Source organism: Columba livia, chromosome 25 (assembly GCF_036013475.1).
Source record: "Columba livia isolate bColLiv1 breed racing homer chromosome 25, bColLiv1.pat.W.v2, whole genome shotgun sequence".
NCBI lineage: Eukaryota > Metazoa > Chordata > Aves > Columbiformes > Columbidae > Columba > Columba livia.
In genome coordinates, this window is record NC_088626.1 from 2,761,249 (window position 1) to 2,780,093 (window position 18,845).

The following is an 18,845-nucleotide window of genomic DNA, read 5'->3' on the forward strand; positions in this document are numbered from 1 at the left end:
AGCTGGCAAGCAGACAGGAACATTGGGGTGAGGGATCATACACTTACATTGCAGGAGCTGTAAAACGCACCCCGACTTGGCTGGATGTTACTCTGGATTGTCCCAAGTGAATGATCCACAGAACTCACTTTACCGGGCCTCCTGAGTGAACCAGCATACACAGTTTTCATTCAGATTGCGTTTTCTCCTTATAAGGAGAATTTGGGGTATAAACGGCATGCCGTTCTCTGTTCCTTAATTTAAATAATTCAATTTAAATGATGTGCAGTTACCCAACTGGGTAACCCGGGAGGGCCACACACATTAGCCTTGCCCTCCCAAGCAACAGAGGAAACACAACTGAAGACTATCCAAGGCAAAAACAAACCAGAATTGATTTGCTAAATGGAAAAGAACGAATGTTATTTAAAGCCAGATGTTCCCAGTGGCATTTGTATGGAGGAGATTCCCTGCAGACTCTGTCGCTGGCAGATTGGGGAGCTCAAACAATCCTCCCAATGTATTGGCCCACAACAGGCCTCCCATTAATAGCCAGCGTGTGTTTTGCCTTGTTCTGATTTCATAACCCTATTTGTGGCAAGTGATGTCAGCCGGCCGCTTCCTCTGCTGCTGGATCCCCCCGACAAAGGCTGTTCCTACACCCAGTGTGTTCCTACACCTTCCAGTGTGGTCCTGGAAGCAGCGTGAACCCAGTTAATGCGTCGTTCTGCCTCAGCTAATGCATCTTTCCCAGCTCCCTGAGAGCTCAAATAATATCTTTTGTATTGTAATCTGCATGGTGAGGTGTGTAAGACCCTCTGACCACTTCTGGCATCGCCTTTGCTACTCTTTTCTGATTGAAGTGTTCAGGGTTAATATTTTAACTCCCCACGTCTTTCGCAGGCAGATACAAATACATGAAGTGTCTGGGCTCGGGAACCAGATGGATAGGCCCAGAGATTTTGGGAAGATTGCATTTGGTGAGCAGATCTGTGGGGCTACCGGCTTGCGCCGCTTTTGAAGTCGCAGCATCTTGCATCTGCTTGGTGTGCAGATGTTGCTGCTGCGTTCCAGCTTGCAAAGTATCGTGGCCTTAAGGATCTGCTGTTCCTTCATGTGGTTCCAAAAACGTTAATGAGGAGGAAGGATGCACTGGTGGTTGGTGCGCTGGACGGAGAGGCACAAGATCCAGTTTAATTTCCTAGTTCTGCCACAGATTTGCTGTGTACCCTTGGGGGAATCACTGCATTTGTCAACCAGGAATACTTGGTCTGCGATGGGCTTCTCTGTTGGCAGGAAACTTTCCTGATCGGAGCTTTTTCTTATCTGCTCCAAGAAACGCAGCCTTGTTAGATCTTTAACACGTACACATCTATAAAAATATTGCAGGCGCTATTTTTGTTCATTCTTTTTCTTCCACATCCCTTCTGGGTCAGACTGGATCTCCTCACACTCTTACAGTTCCCATCACCATCTTTCCTAAGGTTCTTGGTGCAGGATATAATACAATGAATCTTTACTATAACCCTTTCAAGCACAATGAATCAGCACTGACCTCAGCAATTGTGAAAAGGCATTGTGCACATTTTACTGCTCCAAGCTCTTATCAGTAACAGTATCTTCATTATTAAATCAGGTATTTAGTTGTTTCGATACTTTGTCTGAGAGACTGATTTTTGGAAAATCCTCAGTGTTTCTATAGATATCTCTAGATAGGCAAGTAAAATTCAGAGCTTGCATGTGAAAACGTGCCCCTAGTAACATAACACGATTTCTGCGGAGTGTTGAACAGGATTTGTCTGTGTCCCTGTCCTGTAGGCACCGTGGTGTACGGAGAGCCCATCACAGCCAGCTTGGGTACCGATGGATCTCACTACTGGAGCAAGAACTGGGCCAAGGCAGCAGCTTTTGTTACTTCCCCACCACTGAGTCCTGACCCAACCACTCCTGATTTTCTCAACTCGCTACTGGCCTGGTGAGTAGAGCTCTGTGTTCATACACCGTGTGCTTTATCACGAGACAAGTGGGTGGTTAATAGCTGGTTTTGCCGGCAAGCAAAAGGCTGTTTTACCTTTAGGAGTGAACCTGTGACAATAAAATATCTTAAATACTTATCATTGTCTTTTCCAGCGGAGACCTCCAAGTTACTGGCAGTGGCCACTGCACCTTCAACACTGCTCAGAAAGCTGTTGGGAAGGACAACTTCACCCTGATCCCTGAAGGAACCAATGGGACTGAAGAGAGGATGTCCATCATCTGGGATAAGGCTGTGGTATGTCACACACGTCCTAGGCTTAGGCCGCAACTAGACATTCAGAGCTGAAAGAGCTGCAGCTCTATATTATCATCTCCTCCCAGACACTTGTTATGGTCCTTCCACTTGAGGTTTTTGCCCCTGCAGAGATCATTTGGAATCCTCTGTGCTGTCAGCTCTTTGCAGTTTGAAGTATTCCCCACCTGGCTAATGCAGTGACTCCTTTTGTCTTTCCGCAGGTGACTGGTAAGATGGATGAGAACCAGTTTGTGGCCGTGACCAGCACAAACGCAGCCAAAATCTTCAACCTGTACCCGCGGAAGGGCCGTATTGCAGTGGGCTCGGATGCTGATCTGGTTATCTGGGATCCTGACAGCGTCAAGACAATCTCTGCCAAGACTCATAACATAGTAAGGATATTTTCTACAATGTGAGCTCTGCTGCTCATTTCCTTCTGTCTTCCTGTAATGCCAGATCGTGCTGCCAAGAACTAGAGCTCATGACAACTCAGGGCTTTGTTTTCTCCATGCCCCAAGCCCTCTCTGTCTTACACCCAGTACAGCTCTGTTGTGTGAGCACAAGGGAAGACGACTGAGTCCAAATCTGAAATCACATGAATCCCCAGAGACTCCCCTTGGAGCAGAGAGACTGTCTGCTCTTTCTGAGTGTTGGATGTTTGGATCTGAGCGCACAGAAGGCTCTTTAAGTCCTCTAAAATACCAAAAGGCCTCTTATCACAGTGTGTCATTTATGACCATCTGGCTCGCTAGCAGTGGGAATGTGAACTCCCCCTTTTCTAGTTGGGGTCAGTGAAGCTCATCAGCTCGTGGACACCTTGGAGATCTGATCCAGATCTACGAGTCTGAGTGGATTTACACCATGTACTGATCTGGCACACGTGTGTGTGGAGTCAGATGTGATTTTACTGTTGATCATCCCAATGTTAGCTGGCACAGGGAAGCATAAGGCAGCACCCAGACTAACCAGACCTTCCTCCCATTTCTTTGTGGTGGCACCATTAGGGACACTGTTAACCTATGTCCTACAGCCCTGTCCCATATCTTACACCTGGCCCCTACAGTGAAAAATCTGTCTCACCCCGTGGGAAACTGCAGAACGGTCCCAGTGCAAAGGGCTGGTTGGAGTCTCCCTGTGACATTTGAGTACTGTCTCAGAGAAAGCAACCACTGTTTGCATTTGTTGATGACTTATTTCACTGCTGGCGATGAACCTATGGAATGTTTCCCTGGAAAAAACTCCTTGTTCTTTTTTTCCGTGAATGCTTTCATTCACTCTGGAGCTGAAGGAGCAAAATTTTCTTCCACGCTTGGATCCCTGGGCACATTCACAAAGAAACTTTTTTGAAAGGTTTGGTTCACTTCCCCGTGATTTCACTCTGTGTCAGAATTGGTCACAGATGGCCTGGATCCATCCTGCCTCTGCTTGGGTGTCCAGCAGAGGCGTCCGGACTCAGAAGTCTGGATCAATCGCTTCCATCACCGTAGAGGAGCTTCCAGACACATCACACCTCCAATCTGGAGAGGAATGACTTAGAGCAGGGACCCAGGGTTGTACCACTGTTAGGTGCTGAATTTGGTGGTTTGAACCTCGGTTTGTGCTTATGAGCGTCTCAAAGAGCTGAAAGCAGCTTGCTGGATTGGGTATTTGACACTTATTGCCATTTAATGGCTGTTGTCGCTAGGAAATTAATTGGACTCTAAATTTCCTCATGGATACGAGTGATGCCTTTAGAGCCAAGGCATCCTAGTTTGGTCAAGTAGAAAACAAAAGCCCCTTTGAAAGTCAGGCAGAACAGTTGCTGCGACACAGGGAGACGTAGTGATTATGTGGCATCAGATGATCGTTACATTTTTAAATGCTAGAGCAACATACGGATGTTTTTCCAAGAATTCACACTGCTCTTGCCACTGTCTGGCAAGGAAACATGAGGAGCTGGAGAGGGAGATGATGTTGTTCTTGGAACCAACCTAATTCACAAGCTTCTAAACCAGCCTCCTTCTTTGCCCCCATGGCTCTTTTTCGCACTGGACCCAGTTCAGTGTTGGTTTAACCGCCGTTCTAGCTAATTGTACATCTGCAGTCAAGCCTACCCATACTTATAACACACTTCAGGAACAAACTCTGTTATTAGCTCCGTAAAAAAGACTTGGATTTGTCTCAGAGATGGTCACTAGAGTAACAGTCCCCAAATAACATGGTTGTTTCAGGAGGTTTCATGGGTGGGACGTTTCTCAGTAATTCCTTTAGAACTTGTCTTTTTTCCATGGTGTAATGTTTCCAATCCTGTTAATTGAGGATGAGCAATCCCATTAAGAGTAAAACAAGATTGCCCTGGTCCCTCACCCATCAACCAAAACACTGCTTTGAAATACGGCTTTCCAAAATTAACATTACTTTTAGTATGAAACTCAGTTAAAACTTCATTTGGCTCTTAAATCCCCCACAATTCAGAAGAGAGAGGTGCCTAAATGCATTCAAGCAGGTAGGCTTTGAGATATTCTCATTTGAAACTGTATTTCCTCAAATGCTCAGTAAATTTAGGCTGATAGTAAAGACCAGCCTTTCTATTAAACCACAGCATATGCGATGCAGGTGAACGCTGTCAGGTTTCTTTCCATCTGACCTGAAAACTTTGGCAATTAGCAAAAGCTAATTAACGCCCAGCAGGCGTTGCTGGGATGAACATATTTGCTTCACGTTGTCTTCTTGTTTGTCGTAGTCTCTGGAGTACAATATCTTTGAGGGCATGGAGTGCCGTGGGTCTCCGCTGGTGGTGATCAGCCAGGGCAAGATCGTGCTGGAGGACGGGAATCTCCACGTCACCGAGGGATCCGGACGGTATATCCCCAGGAAACCCTTCCCTGACTTCGTTTACAAGCGCATCAAAGCGAGGAGCAGGGTGGGTAGACACGGCTGGACGCGCATTTGTTCTCCGACCGAACCTCCCGGGTTAAAGCGGGTGGAAAACAGATGCTGTCCCCTGGCTCGCAAACACACACTTCTGCAGCAGAAAGCGTTCCCTGGATAGGAGCCCTAGTTATCTCATTCCTCTTTCATTTTTGCTCGTCACTTGAGTCATGACGGGAATATGCTTTGGCTTGAGCTTGGATTTTCTGCAAATTTTGTTTTTCTGCTCTTTAATTCTGTGTTTTGGGACATCTAGACCAGGGACTATCCAGTTTGGACATGAGTCAATCTGCGAATAACCCAGCAGGCTTCTCCTGTCACAGGAGTACCAAGAGTTATTGATAGCATTTATAGATCAAACCTTTCAGCAACAGTTTAGATTTCTAATTTATTGTTCTAGATGCATTATTCTGCTTTCCCTTCTGTCAGATATGATCAGATGCTCTTGTCTGGTGACTGGTGAGTCACAGGCACAGCCTACTGACTGCTGAAAAGTGAGAATTTCCTATTTATAAGAGGCTAAAATAGTTGGGAAAGTGTTTTTGTACAATACACCCATGCAGAGCAGAAACTGCCTTTTGATATGACTTCAGTTGGTAAAAGCTGATGGAGATGACACTGAACTCTGCTGCAACTTAGTTGCTGAGACTTTAAGAAGTCTGTTTCTAGAAGTCAGACTTCTGAGAAGAAAAGCATCTTCATGTTTGAAGTGCTGCCTTCTCCCAGATAAAAACAGAGCTGTGTTGGTTCTGCTGGCCACAGGTAATCTTCACATTCCTTGCAAATGCTCTTCCCTTAATTATTCTTTTGAAGGAATTGCAAGCTATCAATATTACAGCCTCAAATAATTTAGGACCGTGGAGGACAGATCTGTGGTTTCTGTTATGTTCTGGTGTTAACACAGAAATATGTCTGACCTATAAATCCAATTGGGCAGCATCTCAACTGGAATAATTGCATTTAAGCCAGCCTGAAGCTCCCAAGCTGGCGCTGTGAAGCTCGCCAGGCTCCTCTTTAAGTAGCCCTACCTCTGTCTTGGTGGTGTTTTGCTTTTTGGGGCTGAGTAATAAGTTTATTTGAGAGTTGCCAGGAGTCTACAACAAATGGGTTGAGCTCATTAAAGGACAGAACTCGTGGTGCAAGGGTCAAACCGTCTGTTTTCTCCAGGCTGCTCACACCAACCAGCAAAGAGCTGGATCCGCAGCAGCCCCGAGTGTCTTTCCTTTTATCCGTGCTGCTTCAGAGAGCAGCGACTGCCCCGGGATCAGCACAGAAATGTGTCTCTTTGGCTTAGTGACATCTGGCCAGCTGTTTTGGTCTGTTGTGAAGGCTGGTTTGACCCCGCAGGCTCCCTGTCTGTGTGTTTTGCAGCTGGCCGAGCTGCGGGGTGTCCCTCGAGGCCTCTACGACGGACCCGTCTGCGAAGTGTCAGTGACACCCAAGACCGTCACACCAGCATCTTCAGCTAAGACGTCTCCTGCCAAACAGCAGGCGCCACCCGTGAGGAACCTGCACCAGTCTGGGTTCAGCTTGTCTGGTACGCATTTTGACGGGGCTAAATTATTTAGTGCTTTGAAATCACAGCTTGTTTATGCTGCCATGCTCTGAATTAATTCTGCTGAAATTGCAAGGCGATGAGAGAGACTGTGGTGCGTATTTTAGCTCGGAGCTTATCCATTTAGAAAGGAAGAAGAGCAGGATAGGAGCTGTCGCACAGCCCTCGGCCGGGGGTCTGCAGAGGGCAGCTGGCACCAGCTTCAGCAGAGCTTTGCCAGCTCAGCCCAGCTGTGGCTCTGGTATGCGGCAGATTTGATTTCTCAGCGTGCCATTTCAGTGCACTAGAACTATAAAAGAAGAACAAAAAAGAATCGCTAAGGGAAAACCATTCAGCCAGCTGCTATCTGCGCAGGGCTGGGTGGCTCAGATGTTTGGAGCTATTCACGCAGAACAGGTTTCAGCAGAATTAAAGCGCTGTAGAGGGCACTGAGGCCTTTTCCTCCCGAGATGCTGCGTTTTGATGCACACCATTAAACCTGGCCTGAGAGGACTCGATGGGTTTCAGTGCAGCCGTCCTTCCTGACTCACTCACATCAAACTGTCAGTGCATGGGGCGGACCTGACGTTGCTTTTCCTTCCCGCAGGGGCACAGATCGATGACAACATCCCCCGCCGCACGACCCAGCGCATCGTGGCGCCGCCCGGCGGACGTGCCAACATCACCAGCTTGGGCTAAGGACCGACCCCTTCTGTGCCCGCCTAGCGGACCGGGGGACGGGGGCACCGGGAGACCCTTTATTGATTCTTTTAGAGCCTGTGACAGTTACTGCGGGCAACCAGTGAGGGGGGCTGAAGTAAGGCGCCTCTTTCAGTCCCCTCAGATTCCCTCCTCATCTTCACCAACCCCTCTCACTTTTCCCCCCCTCAGCCACTACACATTTAAGGAAATAAACCCCGTTTTGACACCTCTGACACGCAAAAGTAAATGTAAAGAGGATGTTTGAGGTATGTGGCCTCTGTCCCATTCAGCATCTTTCTTTTAATAAAGGAAGGACAAAGTGAATTTCCCGGGAGCTGCCTTTAAGACACACACAAAAAAAAAGGAATAAAGAAATAATAAATGTTTAAAATAGCTTTTTTTTTTTTTTTTTAAATGTCAAGCAGAAGAGTAGTTCAAGGGTTTAAAACTGGATATTCCGTAGGGTTCTGTGTTCCAGCAGAATAGCTAGAGAAGCGCAGAGGGACACCCATCCCGGCCTGTGTGTCACCATCCCCACCGCCGCCTTTGGGGCCGCTGAGTAGCTGTGCTGCCAGGAGAGGAGCAGGACCCAGCACTAGGAGCTGACAAAGCCGCCGGGTGAGCTAGAATCCTTGGGGACTTCGGTTCTGTTGGTTTGTTTTTCCATTATTTTTTATTATTCCTTCTGGATTTTGCTGCAAATTAGGTCCTTGAGGAAATTTTTCGTTCTTCACGTTTGTGTGTGTGTTTTTAATATGTTTGTATCATTGTGTTTACGAAGCCTTATCTCAGAACTGGGGGATCTCCCCGTTCTTCTCGGTCCTTCCCAAACCTCATCCAAGTGACAGACTCCTGCTCGTGTCACTGTCCCCCTGGTACTTGGGGTGTTCCTGGGTTGCATCGTTCCAGCCAGCACTTGCCACTTAACTGCAACAGGAGGCCGCGGAGCAGGTTCATAAGCTATGATCTTCACTTCACTTCACTTCACTTCACTACTAGGTCTTGAGCTGGTGCAAACAAAGGGCTGGATGCCAGCTGAGGAGCTGGGGTGGAATCCCTTGAGAAGTTTTTAGTAGTTAGTTTGTCTTTCATTCCTGGAGGTGGAAACCGATGAGCAGGGGGCCAAGCGCAAAGAGCAATATGTTGCTTGAAAGGTTTCTATAGCAGCCACGTTCCCCCTTCCTGGCCATCGATGAATGGTTATTTAAAACTTTATGAGAGTTTATCTTTAGCTCCCATTGAAAGGCCGATCAGTTGAGCGTGTGCCTGAGCATCTGTGGCGATTCCAGCTCAAGTCCAGATGCCCAGCTGTTGGAGCTGGGAGCCTCAGAGCAACAGGGTCAACAGCAGCTGAGAATCTCTCGTACATGGCGCGAATTTCAGTCTCTCGTTCCTTCAGGAATCTGCCTTTGTGCAAATATTCATGAGGACGCCTGGTGATTCCCCACCCTCCTCAGATTTGAGAAACCAGAGGCCACGAGTGATCTTGAAATGAATTTAGGAGCCCCAGCTTCTCCGACTGTCGGTGGGATCTGGGCGTTTAAGTGTCTTCGAGGGCTGAAGGTCTTTTATCCTTTAGGCTCATTATTTTCAGGGCATGGAGAATAAACCTGTGCCGTTAGGTTCCCGCTCAGCTGGAGGGCTCAATGGTCCCCAGAACTCGGCCTGTCCTTAGCACAGAGCTTTTGCAGCCGGGGTTCTGCCCCGTGTCACCCGCTGTCCGTACACCCTGCCACTTGGCTGCATCTTCTGCTGTCTCTTCTATTTGTACTTTGCCATGTACATCGACCTCGTTTTTCCATGTTTGTATTTTCTTAAATGGTGTTTACAGGTTCCTTTAGGGAAAAAAACAACTATATGAAGGCTTTTAAGAAACAAATACCAAATTTGTTGATATGAAGTATCAATGCTGGGATTCGCAAAGGATCTGGAAGCTCTGTAGGTACCCAAACCCTCCCAGCTTCAGCACCTCATTCCTTTAGGCCCTTTTGGATACCGAAGTAAGAAAAACATTGCCATATTCATCCAAGCATTTTGCATTTAGGTTTAACTCTTGAGTCTTTTAGTTTTGCATAAAAGAGTTTGCACTTTGTTTGTTAAGTAGTCCGTGAACTTAATATATATTGCAGCTATTTGAACGAGTTGGGGAGAAAAAGAAAGAATTGCAGATCCGTTTCAATTCTCCGAAACACTTGCAGCTCTTCAGTATTCACTTAAGTCTTCCTTTTTTTTCCTTCACTGACTCATGATGACTTTTGAGTTTTAATTTGTTCTTCAAAAGCAAAAAAAAATCACAAAAAAAGCTTTTTGCAGGCTATGTAAGCATGTTTTTTCCTGTGAGAGCTCGTCCGCTTTGTGTCTGTTTAATGAATGTCATATGTAAATGCTTAAAGAAAAAACAAGACGATGAGTTAATTAATTAACCGCAGTGACTTGAAGCTCTAAAAATAAAAAAAGAAGTAGGATTTAATACTAGCTGGATTTAACCCTTGGATTTGTGATTGTGAACCATGAGTGGAGGAGCTGTAAGTGCTAAAGCTGATCATGTGTGTAGACAAAAAGAAGTACTGATATTTGACCATTGTCTCAATGGCAAAAAATCCCCCACCCCAACCCCAAGTCTTGTGTTTTATTCCTTAAGAACTCTGTGTTATATTACCATGGGAACTCCTAATAAAGACAAAATGTTGTTGTTTCACTAGGTGCATCTGTGTCTCAAGGCGATGCGTGTTCTGTGTAACCGCGTACCGGGGCCTTCAACAGATAAAACCTGTCTGAGCTCGGATCTCGGTGCTGATGCAGGTGATGGTAGTGCCGTGTAGGAGCAAAATGCACAGGATTCCTTGGAGGATGGTGATGCTAAAGAGGATTCAGTGGTCCAGGCGTAATTTCCTGAGCTGCTTCTCAGGGCGGTTGTCTGTTTAAAACAGTATTTGCCGAAGCAGAGACATCTGCCCAAAAACTCCTGGCTCCACATTGCTGAAGAAATGCGAGCAGAAGAAGGTAAAACTATTGGTATAGCCCTCAGCTGTCCAATTTGTTTGCACTTGGATCCTCCTAATGGTGGCACAGAATGGGAGAGACATAAACAGCCATAAACAGGAGCCCCATACACATGACGGAATGGGGAGTGTTGGAGCTGGCTGGAGAACTGCCGGTGAAGCTCGTGGTGGTGCTGGTTGGGTTTTACCGCGTGGCAGGGACACGGTGAGATGGCAGCGGATCCTGGGAAGGGCTCGGGAAGGGGCAGCGTTGCTGTTGGCTGCTCAGCCTGTTGGTTGCTGCATCCCCGCATCCTCCAGAGCATCCCCCGCGGTGATCTGCCCCCGAATCCCAGCACAGCTGGACTTTGCAGCTGGTTTTGCAATGATGTTATGTTCTTGTTCCCCATTTGAACGAGCCCAAAGGTTTAGGTGCTCGGTGAAATGCAATTATCTTTCCCCACACAACTTTAAACCTGGCAGCCCCATCCAGTGGGAAGTTTGACGAGGGTTTACTTTCTGCCTGTTCAGAAGGGGCAACGATCATCCAATGATTAAAAGATTTCTGGTCAATGTGGGGATCCTGGCTCTGTCACCAATGACATGCAGTTATTTGGCTACTGGCAACTTAGATACTAGCATATATGCAATCAAATCCCATAGAGCAGGGCTAGGGGGTCACTGTATATAGGATTCATTGACTTGTCCCAACAATATCACAGCAAAAGATACATTCAACCTAAAGCACTGGGGTTTAGTTAACATCTGCAGAGCATCCATTTATCTTTATTTTATCATTATTTCTTCCTCCAGTGTCTAAATTGGAAAGAGAGAAACCTCTTCCCCAGGAAATCAGTTCCAGGGACTCCGTGAACCTGGTCCGTGCTGGAACAGGCCAAAAAATAACACCTGAAGCATATAGAAGGTTTTGAGATCAGAAAGAAATAACAGCCAGATCTAAACTTAACATGTACTGAGGAGCGGAACCAGCGAGAAATGTCAGGAAGATGTTCAGGTCAGTGGGGCAGTGCTGTTCTGCTGCTACAGAAGAGCATATGAATATCTGTATTTTATCAACCCATTAATCCAGGTAATTCCTCACGCTGACAGCAATGAGGCGCAGCTCATGGCTCGTTAGTTATGTGCTGATTTGGTTCCATGCAGGCCTTCCATTGACTGGTCTGTGGCACATTTCTAAGACTCAGTATAGATTTAATCTGACCTTAATGTTAATACATGATTAATGGCTAAAAGGCAAAGAAAGTCAATGATGAATTTGAACAGTAGCTGTCAGCTCATGAGGAGAGCTGGGTTATCAGCTGAGGACAACGTGTCTCGATTTATTCCTTAGTGGAAGGATTTTAAAAGCCAAGGCTTCTCTGACCGAGGGTTCATTCATATCTATAACTATATTTATATATATATAAGCACATGTACATGTGCCTCTGTCCAACCCAACCGGTTTTGCAGCAGACAAGGATTCATTTGCACCGTTTTGCATGTCCCACAAGCTCAAACCAGCGTTTCTGCAGCTTAATACCTTCCACCACGGTAATTTGAGGGTGTCTGAGTGCACAGACCCCCAGGGCTCCTGGGCAATATGGACCCAGTTGCTTTGCACTTCAAAAGAACCCACTTGGGTCACCCTTAGTGTGCGTTACCAGAAGTGCCACCATCACGTGGGCTGGGAACATGGTGTTATACCCCTAACTAAGGTACGAAATATGACTCTAGATAGGTTGTGCGTGGCAAAAATCCTGTTAATTAATACTAAGTTTAATTAACTTAAATTTCCCAAGGTTTATATGACTCTAAGAATTAAAGCTTTTACTACTTTTAGCTGCTTGCTCTGTACAGATGGAAGCGTCAGAACCGCTTTTCACCCCTTTTTTTTAGCACAAAAGGTGAAAGTTGAGCTCTCTGCCATTAGGTGGCAGCAGGACTCGTTTAAATGAAAATGCCAAAGTCCCTTGAGGCACATGGATCGTTTGAAGAATGATGTAGGATGTAATAAATGTAGAACATGCACAGGGCTTATGATTACTGGGACAGAGAGATGACACATACATATAGCCTGTTATATTAATATATTGGATAGTATTTCAATGTTTGAAAGATATGAACTATTTGAGTGTATTCTGTTACAGTTTAAGCCTAACAAGACACCCTCCTATAATAAAATATGTAGAACTCTTTCAGCTCTTAGCCCAGGAAATCATCCAGTAGGTTTTTTGACAATGACTGGTTAAATTGCTACCCCAGCTCTCGTTTCTGTCATTCTTAGTCGTATTCTAAGTCCAAAAAGAAAATCCCTACCCCAGAGATCATTCTGCTCATTAAAACCACCGAGGATTTGCTCGTTTCCACAAGAGGGCACCAGACACACGTCTTTAAGCTGAATTTCTCTTAGTTTCATGAAGCTTTTTCTCCCTCTTATTTGCATTTGCTTCTTCCACAAACAGATATGGACCTGCTTAAATACGAAGTACACAGGGCTTGGCATTTGTATATCTATGACATGCTTTCACAGGTTCTTACACAAGGCCCCTTAGGGTCATGGTTTAGTGCCAGATTTAGGTTGTGGTTGGACTTGATGGTCCTGAGGGTCTCTTCCAAACAGATTTAGTGATTCTATGATTCCATGACAAATGTGCTTCCAGTTCACCGTGGACAGGACTCAGCACCCCAGTGAGCCCTTTACCGAGTATTTTTGCATGCCCGCAATATCAAATGCCAGAAAAGCACAAGTGAGTAAACTTGCCCTGAGAATGGGCAGGGAAAGGACCTCTTTTCCCTCAGCTACCATTGATTTACTGTGATGAGAGTTTTAATCAAGCCCTTGTACCTTTAAGCCATAAGTTATTAGAGGAGAGCGGGGACAGGACTTGCTGACACCCTGAGCTTTCAAGATTATTAATCAAAAATGTGGTATTGGAGGAGGGGTTTTTTTGGGTTTGGGGTGGGTTTTTTTTGCAGGCACCGCTAAGCTGCCAAATAATGTCAGATGGTAGAGAACAATATAAATCCCCCATAGAGATCTATAAATAACAGCCATAAGCGTGCCTCATGAATTACTCCGAGGGTTATTTTCTCCTACCCACATGCCCTCCCTCATGTTCAAATTCAATTTTATTCATTCTGTTCCTCACCCATGTGGGAAGCTGGGGTAGGAAGCACTAAAAGGACAAGGCTGGAGCTCAACAGGGGTGATGTCCAGTGTAACAGGCACAGTCATTTGTCCCCAAAGACGCCGCAGCCTCTCAGTTCAAGGACTTGAAGGGACGGAATATTTCTGATTTAGACTCTTGAGAAGGGCAAACAGAAGGTTTAAAACAAGCAAAACACGAGCTAAACAGTGACAATGGAGGTGAAAGGTCCTCCCAGCGTCTCAAAATAACTCAGTGGGACAGCCAGAACTCCAGAGAGACTGTTTTTGTTTAACAGTGTCGTTTCAAGAGGCGAGAACCAGCCCAATGGGAGGAGCAAGACACAGCTGGGAGATGCTGCACGATACCTCTGAAAGGGCAATTCTTGTCCAACCCGTGCCTAAGCCAAGGTGTGGTTTTAAGTGGTCTCTGCTTATATGTAAACATTGCCACGTATAAAAATGATTAATTGGCAGATTAGAAACGTGGCCCCAAAAGGTATTGTTCTCTGTGCTGAAAGACGAGCCCAGCCAAGGATTTACAGCCCAAGCGTCTTATTGCCATAGTAGGGCTGTGCTTGCAGGCGAGGTTATTATGGTGAATGTTAATGATGACTGCATCTGGGTAAGAGCCTCTCCATCACCTCTCGCTGTCGCTGCCTCTTCTGTAGCTATGGAAATGGCACCTTCTGTTCAGCTGCTGCTTCTGATTGAAATTCAAGTGGAGAGGGATGGGGAAAGCAAAGCCAGGGGACAAACACAGCTGGTGAGGCGAGCAGCACGGAAGGAGCGAGGCTGCTGTCTACCTGTTCAGCTTGCAGAGCCAGGTAAAGACAGTTGTGTTGCTTCCCATGGTTTTGGCTGCAGATTAAAACCCTTCACTTGTTTTCATCTCTCTAAGTCCATTATTTGCAAGAATAATAGCAGCTTAATGGCAGATTTCAAAGGTGTGTCATACAACATCTTCTAGCACTGATTTTGTGTAACTGCCTCTGGATTCAATGATTGGAATAAAGAAAGGGGCTCCTGCGGTATATGTAAGAAAAGAATCACAACGTGGTTATTATAAATTCATGCTATTACCGTGGCACGGTGGTAGTAGAGGAGCATCCTGCCAAAACTGGGGCTCTGCATTGTCTGAGGCAAACATGACCATGCGGAGCATTCATGCTCAAGGTGGATAAAGGGGTGTGTTATTGCCTATGATGCTCTTCGTCCAAAAGCCGGAGAACAGAGATCCAGAGTGATGAAGTGAGTTCTGCAGGAATTGGAACCAGGAGCTGAGTCAATGTGCTGATCCCAGCCCAGCGCTGGGCTGCCGAGCACAGGTCGAGTGGCTGCTCTAACAGTTAAGTCTGACTCCCCAGCCTAAACTTGGTTCCTCTGCTGTGTCTCCTGAAGCACAAGGTCAAAGGCACACGGGGCAGCCCGAGCTGGAGGGCTATGGGAGCTTTGGCCTTGTGAATGGGGCAACACCTCCTCGCTGGGCGACATACAGAGTCAACACCTCATTTTGACAAATTCACAAAGAAACAGAGGCTGGAGCTGTTCCATGGATCTCATCCTCCGGAAGCTTTGAAGGCACAACAACATCCTTTTACTGTTGAAATCCTGGGTAAATATTGAATTATCTGCCTGGTCTCAGCACACGTCGATTCCCCACATTTGAAAGTAGCATATGCTGTCAGCCCTGTGCTACCAATCTAGCAGAGCACAGTCTCGCGGGGTCGGGAGTGTGTCCCCAGAGCACTGCCTTGCTGGCTTCCTTGTCACCTCATTGCTCGGCCATAGCTCTGGAGATGGGTTTAGCTCAGAGACACCTGGATCAACACTCAAATTAAAGGTCCAACCCTATCAATTTGCAGATAATGGGATATATCATGCCCGAACCATTAAAGGGCAACCGTGCATCCCAGCGGGGTAATTTGGGTTGACATGAACGATATGGCAGAAATATCGAGTCTCTTTACCACTCAGTGAAGGTAGAGATGACAGAGCATCAGTGTCTCTGCTGAGACTGCGCACTGGCACTGGGAAAGCATCTGTGCAGAAAACTGTCCTTTAATTATAAGTATAAAGTTAATTCTGACCTGCCCATTGCCAGTGCGCCACTCTGACACTTGTGGCTTGGTAATGTTAAGCCTGTGCTCAGGGTTCAGCCTTGGGGGGACTGGTCCTTACTGGGGAAGCCCAACCCAGCTTTCCTTCAGGGAAAGCACAGGTCTGATTCTTACGTTCGCAAGACATGACTTATGACTTCACCATTCCCCAAAGTGCTAGAATCAATATTTTAGGAAGCACCTTTGCTGGGAAACTCAGAGCAGGCTTATTTTCATTTTTTTTTTCAGCTGTGAATCCAGTAGTGGTAATGGGCTCTCCAGGCCTTGGGATGTCATTAAGCTGTTTTTTCACCATCGCTAGACTGCACCAGCATAGACTGGGTGATCTATGGATTTGACCAACTGCTTACATGTGAGAAGTTTTGTATTGTAAGCAACCTAGGCCCAAAAGGCGTATGTTCAGCTCTATTTAATTTGTATAAATCTTTCTGTTTTCTTTTAGTAGAGCTACTTGGGAGTCATATGAGATTCTGATTGCAGTGTTTCTGTTTTCAGTATTCCTGCATAACCAGGCTGGGTTTGGGTCTGAGATTAGGATGTATAAATCATCCTTGGCATGGAAAGAGTTAGAATGAGCTTCACAGGCTGGTAATTGAGATCAGATTCTGGCTTATAGCATCTCCTTCCTCCAGCTCTGGCTAAACAATTGTGCTGGGAACTTCAGCTAGAACAGATCAGCTCAAAATAATTCCGAACAGTTTGTTTTTTCAGTTAGACAGTGCAGATAGAGAGACACCCCTATGAATAATAATGAATCTTTTCCCTGCTAAAATCATCGCTTTCCCTCCTCCAGATTTCACTCATCTCCACATTAGCGCCCAGAGCATCACCTGTTTAGTGGACAGCAATGAGTCACCCGGGCGAGTGTTCCTGGCAGCCCCGCAGGTCAGGAGACGACGCAGTAGTTGAGACAGAGGCAACATTGTGCCTTCCCGAGGACCGGATCCAGATGGGAGGTGAGCTATCCTTAGCTTCAGCATAGGTGCTCTTAGAAACATGCCATGCTAAAAAATCAAGGGGAAACAACGTGCCATGGCAGAGGGGCCTTTCCAGTTCATCCCACGCTGCAGCCACACATCTGGCTTTGGACTGTTCCTTTATTGTGCGTTGCTGCTTATGCAATGATTTTACAGTGCCTGTAGGACCACTTCAGGTTCCATTTATAGGAGTGGAAAGAATATATTTTGGGATTCATGTTATTGTACAAATGACTTAGCCAGCAGCTTCTTGCCTCAATAGAAAGAATAAGGAAAACAGCCCCAAAGGTGCTACTTAGAGCTCAAATAGAACCCTAGGGCCGATTTGTGATTCCATCTGTTCGATCATCATTTAAAGCCTTTTTCTCCATGGACCAGGCGAGAGGGAAACGTTTCTCTCCCAGGACAAGCTGCAACAAGCCTAAGAGTCCTCCTTGCCCTGTACTGAGTAGGAAGAGTCTCTACTAATTCACTTGGGGATGCCTGCACTGAAGGTGCTTGAAATTGGTGCCATGCTTATGTCTGCTTTTGGTCTTGGGGCTGGCTTCGTGCCTCAGTTTACCTCCCATAAAAGAGAAATACAATTCTGAGCACCTTTGTAGGCAGCTTGCAGTTCTCCTGTTTAAAGCTGTCACACAGAAACTATTTTATTAGGTTAAATATGCTTACATTTATTCTTATACCAGAGCAATAAATCCGATCCTCAGAAGCAAAAAAACCCCAACAAACAAACCCTTGGGCTCAAAATTTTTCAGCTCAGATCCATTTTCCTCTCTCTTCTGATGGTTCAGTGATGATTTCAGCAATAAAGAGTGTATCCTTTACCACCAAACCGCTCCGTGTTTCTCCAACATTGAAAAATTACTGAGTAGAGCAGTTCCCTTAACCCTGACATGGTCTATGAACCCTCAGAGCATCCCTGAGCAGACCCAGGGCTGCAGTGGGAGGAACCCAGTGGCAACAGGGGCCCTATGGTCTTTTGGGCAACTGTCTTAGTGGTTTGCTGGCAAGGAGCCTTGATTAAACACGCGTGTATGGATGGTGCTGAGTTTTATTGGGCACGGCCTTCCGATGTGATGAACAATGGAGAACTCGTTAGCACAGCTCTGAAAAATCCTCCTCTGGCCCCGCTTTGTGCAGCCAAACGAACGAAATCTGGAAACAGCAGAGGGGAACAATTAACAAACAGGTTTTTGCTACTCTGGTGTTAACAGACACTCACTCTCTGTTACTGCAGACTTTGCCCTTCCCACCACATGTTTGGTGGGGTTTTTTATCATTATTTTCCTTTCTTTTTCTTTCCCTAATGCAGCTCTAAAGCAGTTTTTGCTGGTAGTTTGTTTCTAGAGAAAGCAACAGCCACCAGAGGGCAAGAGTCCCCCATCCTGTGCTGGAGAAACCTCTCCCTGCAGCCATCCCCTATTAAAAACAGGCTGAGCCAAACTCAGATCAATGAGAGCACTTCCAGCCACGTCAGTGGTCTTTGGATTTGGTCCTAGAGTTCTTTCAGTGTTAAAGAAAAATCCCCAGCAAAACCAGCAAGATGTTTTATATAAACTTAGAAACAAGATTTTATAAACTGCAAAAAGCCCCTGGCATTTATACTCTTTGGGTTTCACTGTAACTTGTCACTTGGATGTTAAATGGTGCTCTTTATTTATAATAAGTTTATGTCTTAAATACCCATGTTATGAACAAGCCACAGCAACAGAGGGGATGCAATCCAAACCCCTGCAACTTTTGTTTGAAATCCTCTTGGTGTTGTAATAGGGTTATCAGTGCTCATTAATGCTCACATTAAAAAGTAAATGCCTATAAGGCAGATTTAGGCCATAATTCAGCAGAGTATGTTGGCAGTGCTTGGCTATAGGCATGGTACCCGCTCACTGCAGTGGGAACTGGTGAAGCCTGAGGTTTGAAATCCTGATCTTCTTCATAGATGAAAACCCACAGTCCTAATCCCAGAGGCCAGATCTCCACACAGCGCCCGTGACAAGCAGGAGGGAGCGATGGACGTGACCCCAACCACACAATTCGCATCTCCTCACTTGAAAAGAACTAGATTCAGTTTTCTCCTGACTATATCTGAACCTATATCTTCCATAAGTGTACATGTAAAAAGCTCCTGGGTTCAACACACTAAATCCCTCGCTGACCCATTGTACGAAGGGCACGTTTTCTAATTTTAAAGCTGGAAAAATGGACATTAAAAACCTTTCATAGGG

General features: G+C 46.0%; 1 protein-coding gene across 9 annotated transcripts in view; it reads left to right on the plus strand.

The window, feature by feature from the left end:
- DPYSL2 (dihydropyrimidinase like 2) overlaps positions 1-10,095 on the plus strand; it is a 66,475-nt gene extending 56,380 nt beyond the window's left edge. For all 9 annotated transcript variants that reach the window (XM_065041040.1, XM_065041039.1, XM_065041042.1 and 6 more), the window contains 6 exons: positions 1,798-1,954; positions 2,110-2,251; positions 2,473-2,643; positions 4,974-5,153; positions 6,533-6,698; positions 7,303-10,095. In XM_065041040.1, coding sequence (XP_064897112.1) covers positions 1,798-1,954; positions 2,110-2,251; positions 2,473-2,643; positions 4,974-5,153; positions 6,533-6,698; positions 7,303-7,394 — 908 coding nt within the window. In that variant the 3' untranslated portion in view covers positions 7,395-10,095. The remainder of the gene's footprint in view (positions 1-1,797; positions 1,955-2,109; positions 2,252-2,472; positions 2,644-4,973; positions 5,154-6,532; positions 6,699-7,302) is intronic.
- Positions 10,096-18,845: the final 8,750 nt, after the last annotated feature.